General features: G+C 39.8%; 1 protein-coding gene across 1 annotated transcript; it reads right to left on the bottom strand.

The window, feature by feature from the left end:
• Positions 1–304: 304 nt before the first annotated feature.
• sirt7 (sirtuin 7) lies at positions 305–5,791 on the bottom strand. Its single transcript, XM_034100512.2, has 10 exons — positions 5,563–5,791; positions 5,293–5,430; positions 4,685–4,789; positions 4,536–4,606; positions 4,060–4,132; positions 3,882–3,980; positions 3,161–3,397; positions 2,923–3,003; positions 2,723–2,829; positions 305–2,571 (listed from the first exon to the last, which is right to left on the bottom strand). Exons 1-10 carry the CDS (start codon positions 5,665–5,667, stop codon positions 2,358–2,360), a joined length of 1,230 nt encoding a protein of 409 aa, XP_033956403.1. The 5' UTR covers positions 5,668–5,791; the 3' UTR covers positions 305–2,357.
• Positions 5,792–6,447: the final 656 nt, after the last annotated feature.

The raw sequence follows: 6,447 nt of genomic DNA, 5'->3' as shown, positions 1-6,447 counted from the left end.
TCGCGCTGAGGTGCGGATTGCATAATCCCTCCTATCACGTGATCAGCTACAACCTATAAACAAAGTGCTACCAGCAGAGGAATGTGACTAAGTACTCAGCCACTGCACTTTTCCACAAGTGTTGCTTTCATTTGCTCCGAAAGGAAAACGAGTTATGGTTATCTTTTCAAATCCACACCCTACAAACAAAACACACAATTGTGTTAAGACATGTTGACCTGTTAATAATAAAAAAGGACTCAAGTCAATTGCTCTGCAAGAGGACTTTCCAGTGCATTTTGCTGATAATACTCAAAAAAGTGTTGGTTAAATCATTTCTGTTGCGAGCTGGGGAATCTTGAACACATAATTTCATTGGTGATAGAGTATTATAAAGAGAGGGGGTCCTGCTTCTTCATCTGTTTCATACTTCTTCCACCACTTACTCATTACAGTCAGTCATCCTTAACACAAAGGCATAATATTTTCATTTGACAGTGTATTATGCTGAATAGATTTAGATAAGAGTTAGGTTAGTGTTTTCCATTTAAGGGATAAACAGAAAATGTTTTATTAAATAAGTTAAACAAAAGTTAATACAAAAAACAAACAGGCAAAATCATCAACTTGCACAAATAAGATAATAAAGGTCAAGGTTAAGCTACAGTACTGCCAAGTCAGATCTAAAGACCAAGTGTAGATATTAATTAATCAATCATTATCAATTGTGTTAAGGCCAATCTTTAATAACCTCTGACACTAAACTGTACAGGATGACATAATTACTACTGGATCTCCCTGAGACAAATTAATAGAGATAAATATTTGGATGTTTACAATGACTCAAGTAAACAAAAACTTGACATGATACAAACTAACAGGTAATCAAAGGTATACATTTAACAAAAATCTAACATTTTGTCTGCATCAAAATGTAAACATAGGCAATTTCTACATCTTCAACCAGGTGCAGTAGTAGCTGCAAACCTGAGGATGAATGACAGCAGAATGAGAGGTGACTGTTAGAACAGGAAATAGTTTAAGTTAACAAAAATACCTTTAAAACAATAGAAAACAAACTCATTACAAAAAGTAAATTCAACAATGCACACTTTAAACATCTGAAAAATACTAGAAAAAATATATGTTACTCAAGTGATACATGTAGAAAACCTGATAAATCTCTTCTCAGTAAAAGCTGTTGCAGCACCGCAATCAATAATTGGCCATTTGAACGCTACTGATGTTGTATTGGCATTTTCCACTTATAAACACTGAAAGGTACCTTTACTCATGATTTACGTCTAGCTTGTGCTCAAACCAAACAACTTGGTAAACACATTACAGTAAGGTTGATGAATGATACTGCACAAAAAACATGTTATGAGGATAATTCGCCATCAGTTTAGGGAAGTAATCGAATTGCGACAGATATTGCGATTCGCGATATTTGTTTTTAAGCGACCCCAACGGAAGTTTATTGTAAAATGCGGCCATATCTCCGGCTAGGAACGTCGCATCAACGTGCTCTCGTCTCTAGCACCCCGAGCTACGAGTGAAAGAACTAAACTTCCGTTGGGTTGCTTTAAAGTCAAGCTTCAGTTTAAGATTCACCCTGTAAAACATGTGATGGAGCATTACTAACCCGACTCAGATGCTTTGTTTCACCAAACCATCTAGGAAAGCTCCATTGGAAGCCATTTGGAAACGTATTTCACTATCATGGGCCACTTCTGATTGGTTAACAATGACTGGTACATGTGGAGCACAGCACTTCTGATTGGTGTGGATGACTGACACACAAGAAGAACAACTTCTTTTCTTTTTTTAAATAAAAAAAATCGCAGGCTTTGCAATTTGATAATTGCATAATTTAAAATCGTAATTTCGATTTAAAATCAATTAATCGTTCAGCCCTACAGCAGTTGGCTTCAAAGGATGTGAAAACATTGTCATTAAAGTGTTTGTTAAATACGCGTACACATAATTCCTAATGCTGCAGTAGTGGTTTCAAAACTCTCTTTGGACCTTTTTTATATTTTCATTAAAATCTCACAACTGTCACACTTGTTGCATTGCACTCCAAATGGCCAAAATACCAAATCTACATTATGTTGCATAAACTCAAGCTACTTTTACTCTGTATTTGGTATAAAATAATAAATGTATGGTGCAAAGTGCCATTTTCGAATGGCAAATACTCAATCTTAAGTTTCCCTTGACGCACACACACATCGCCTGTGGCTAGAAACCAACTCAGCAAAAAGGACCGAACTAGACCAACTTCTCCTCAGTATGGGTATGAAACGTAATCCCTCTTTGGGATTGATCACTTGGCATACTTCACTACATCGTATGCTTCTTTAAAGTCTGCTTGATCATGCATCTTTTTTCTTCTTCTTCTTCCTCCTTCCCTTGCCATAGCCTCGACCGAACCAGCCGCCCTGAACAGCTGTGGCTTCTTCTGCCTGCTCTCCAGAGTCAGGTACGCAGTCCTCCTGCACATCAAGACGAGCGATGACCTCACGAGTATGGCTGTCCACCTCTTCCTGCCGCAGAGGTACAGCTAGACTGAAGACGGGGTCCTTCGCCCTGATGAGACAACATGAGAAAAACCAAGTTTGGGTTAAAAAGTTGGACTTATCTTTCTATTTCTGTGTATAGTGGAAATATTCAAAAATGTAAGTATGGTAAAGCCTGAATAATGCATTTCAAATTAGTCAAACCCTTTGAAGATCCTTACCTGTCGTACCCTGGCACCTGGATGTGCAGTTCCTCCATCAGGAGCCTCATGACTTCATCACACTTGCCATTAATTTTCAGTGCAGCCAGATCATCTTTTGGTGTCCACTGGGTCAAAAAGCAGAGCCACATAATCAGTATCAGAGAAGCCAAACGTTAATTTACATCCTTATGACCTGAAATGTAAAAACTATATTGTACCTGGAGGTTGACAATGTATAGTTTTGGCCTTTTACTTGCTGGTTTGTTCATGCACCACAGACAAGCGTATTTCTTCAGCACCTTGAAGAGCAAGAAACAGGGTGCCACAGAATGAAGGATGCTACAAGTGAATGCACTTCCATGATGTTAATAATAACCGGATTAAAACAAGACTAAGAAATAGCAACGAAACAACCTTTTCAGATCACCAAATGCAAACTTGTTTATTGAACCTTACCTTCAGACTGGTGCCTAAGCAGAGGATAACATCGGCCGTCTCTGCAGCCTCTGCTGCTCCCTTCCAGTTGAGAGGCTGCTCCAGGGTTCCTCGCTCCCCAAAATGCACTATGGTGTCCCTGAGTTCACTTCCACAGTGGCTGCACCTGCGGCCTGTCATGTGGCGGTGCAGCGATGTTCGCTCCGTCACGTCAAATAAACGCACATACTCCTTGACCGGGCTACAGGATGTACACACCTAGGTCCAACAGAGAATCAGAAATTGATTCATAATGATAATAAATTACATTTTTATTAAACCGCTTTTCAAGGCACTCAAAGCGCTTTACAATTACAGACATGAAACAGTTATTACTGTGGACAATACCCACAGGAGCAAATTAGGACACAACGGCAGGTTTCAAACTGGTTTTCCTCAACGCCCCTTGATCTGATGATCAACACTCTAGCCCACTGCTCCAAAACCGCCCCATTAGACTTTATAATGCTTGGTCTTTTTAAGTTTTGTTAGCTTTTGGAGGCAGCGCTGCAAATTCTGTTCAAAAATATCTGGACCATATATTTTCAGGCGGTGTGAATGTTGCATTTAGAACTGATTAGAAAGAATAATAAGAGGCTGTGTGTGTGTGTGTGTGTGTGTGTGTGTGTGTGTGTGTGTGTGTGTGTGTGTGTGTGTGTGTGTGTGTCTAAAAAAAGGAATACTCACAATGAGTGGGTCTCACCTCAATAAACATGTTTCCATGAAGCTCAGACAGGGCATGTCTGGGTAGCCCGCTACGCAAGTGAAGCCCGTCACAGTTTTGAGAAACAACATGCTGTAACTAAAGAAAACTGTGTAAATACCAAGCATGCATAACAAAATGATTCGTGAAATAAGTTGTTTATCTGAGTCTAACATACCAGCTTTTCCTTATGTAGCATCCTAACGCACATGTGTGTGAAGGTCGGCTCAGCTTTACTCAGGTCAGACGAACTGTAAGAGAAACAAAAAACAATAAAATCAGTCCAATTCACCTCAAAAGAAAAAACCTGCTCCAGAGGAGATCTGCATGGAGGAATGGGCCAAAATACCAGCAACAGTGTGTGAAAACCTTGTGAAGACTTACAGAAAACATTTGACCTCTGTCATTGCCAACAAAGGGTATATAACAAAGTATTGAGATGAACTTTTGTTATTGACCAAATACTTATTTTCCACCATAATTTGCAAAGAAATTCTTAAAAAAAAAATCAGACTGTGATTTTCTGGATTTTTTTTTCTCATTCTGTCTCTCGTAGTTGAGGTATACCTAGGATGAAAATTACAGGCCTCTCTCATCTTTTTAAGTGGGAGAACTTGCACAATTGGTGGCTGACTAAATACTTTTTTGCCCCACCTGATTGACCGTCCTTTCTGCAGCATTGTCCACACTCCATTAGGGCCCCTGTAGTCTGGGATCGAAGCTGCCTGAAATAAAATACATTGTCAGTACCGGATAAGTTTCAAAAGGGTAAAGTCAAATAAAAGACGCTGAGATTAGCATACCGTACTGATGCCGGCTCCAGTGTATACCACCAGGTGCTTTGCTTGCTTCACTGCCGCAGCGAGCCGTCTCACTTTACTCCTCAGCTCATCAGCCTCATCAAACACCTGCAGTACAGTAAAACAAGATATTTTAGGATAACAAACACAAACATCTGTTAAATCAAGCATTCTTTCGCGCAAACTCGCTCAGATATTTTGATAAAGACATGTGCCCTTTATTGTCTTTGCTCATACCAAACCCAAATACATATGGAATCAAAAATGACATTATTTATTTGCAAGATGCAACTTCCCAAGACTCCTATTAGTCCTAAAACAGGATTGATATGCATTGAAAAGGTGGGCCCTGTATATAATTTTCATTCGAGGGAACCCTTTGTTATCCTTTATCATTGTGTAAATAAATGGGTTCGTTAATCATTTTGGTTTTGTGGGGAAAACCTGGGGACCCACAGTTTTCTTTTTTTATGAACTAGACCTGGGAAACCCATTGTGTCAAGGTAAACCAGTCTTGGTTCCTTCACTGATTATAACCCATTAGCTACAGGTAACATATCACCTAGCCAGTTAGCTTGAAAGCTAACACTTGCTGGGCCTGACAGTCTCACCTCCTCCTGTTTCCTCTTCAGCACATTTCTGCGGACTTGTCTCTTGCAGAGCTCCTCTACAGTTCCTCTGTGTAGCAGTAACACAGCAGCCTCCTCCTCGGACCGCTCACTCTCAGGTTTCTTCAGGACTTTTCCCACCTTCAGGCCACAGAAAGACAGAGAAACCTGGTCAGACTCACACCAACTGCATGCACAGAGATAATAAACGCTGCTTTAGCCATCTTTAGTTCGGTACAGCCTGCTGCAGGAAAAGGCTCTAAATATTCTTACCAGTCTGAAAATCTTCCTTTCAGTTTCTCTTTGAAGTATTTTTGCCTTTTGCAAAGCCTTCCTCTCGACCCGCGAGGGAACACCGGTGTCTGCCTCCTCTTCCATCCCGTTTTAAATCAGCTGAGCTGTCTATTCAAAACACAGCGCACAGCGACCACATACCAGCTGGCCGGATGTTGTCCGTTTAGAGGGGGCAAACTGCCAGCAGCGCCCTCTGCTGCCCGGGGGCTGTGTTGGGGGTAAACCCAAGCCTTTACAGTCTATGGCCCAAGCACTATTTTTGAAAAGCAAAAATTCCACATTTGTTCTAAGTGTTTTTAAGTCTTAAAATATGGTACAGGGTATTATTTGGCCAGTAATCTTACAGAATACATAACATTTTGTAAATCAAATTAAACACCCCATTTAGTCCACAATCAGGACTTATGTTGTTGGGGGCGGGGTGAGTCTTTCTTACACTACATAAAGTACGTGTGCATCATTTTGATATTTAATTTGTGTTGAGTTTGTAGATACTAAGTGCTTGATTGTGCTACATTTCTGTGATATAGCAATGTTCTTATTTTATTTTATTTAATCGTTTATTTGAACCGGGACAGAGCATATTGATGAACACTTTAAACAAAATAATGCTTTCAAATATAAATGAGCCGGATTTTTTTAGCTTTGAGCTAATTTCCATCGGTAGTCCCATCACATACGACATTTATGAACATGACATTTATATACATGGCAAAATACATATAAATACATGATATGCAGAAAGAGTATGGGCAGCATATAAGCATTTACCACATGGCAGTACAATGAAGCAGCTACGATATATAAAGTGCAAGATAAGATAAAAGAGCTACATAAAGTGCAAGAGGAGATACCCCTGTGTTA

Source organism: Pseudochaenichthys georgianus, chromosome 1 (assembly GCF_902827115.2).
Source record: "Pseudochaenichthys georgianus chromosome 1, fPseGeo1.2, whole genome shotgun sequence".
NCBI lineage: Eukaryota > Metazoa > Chordata > Actinopteri > Perciformes > Channichthyidae > Pseudochaenichthys > Pseudochaenichthys georgianus.
This window is presented reverse-complemented; position numbering and strand designations above follow the sequence as displayed.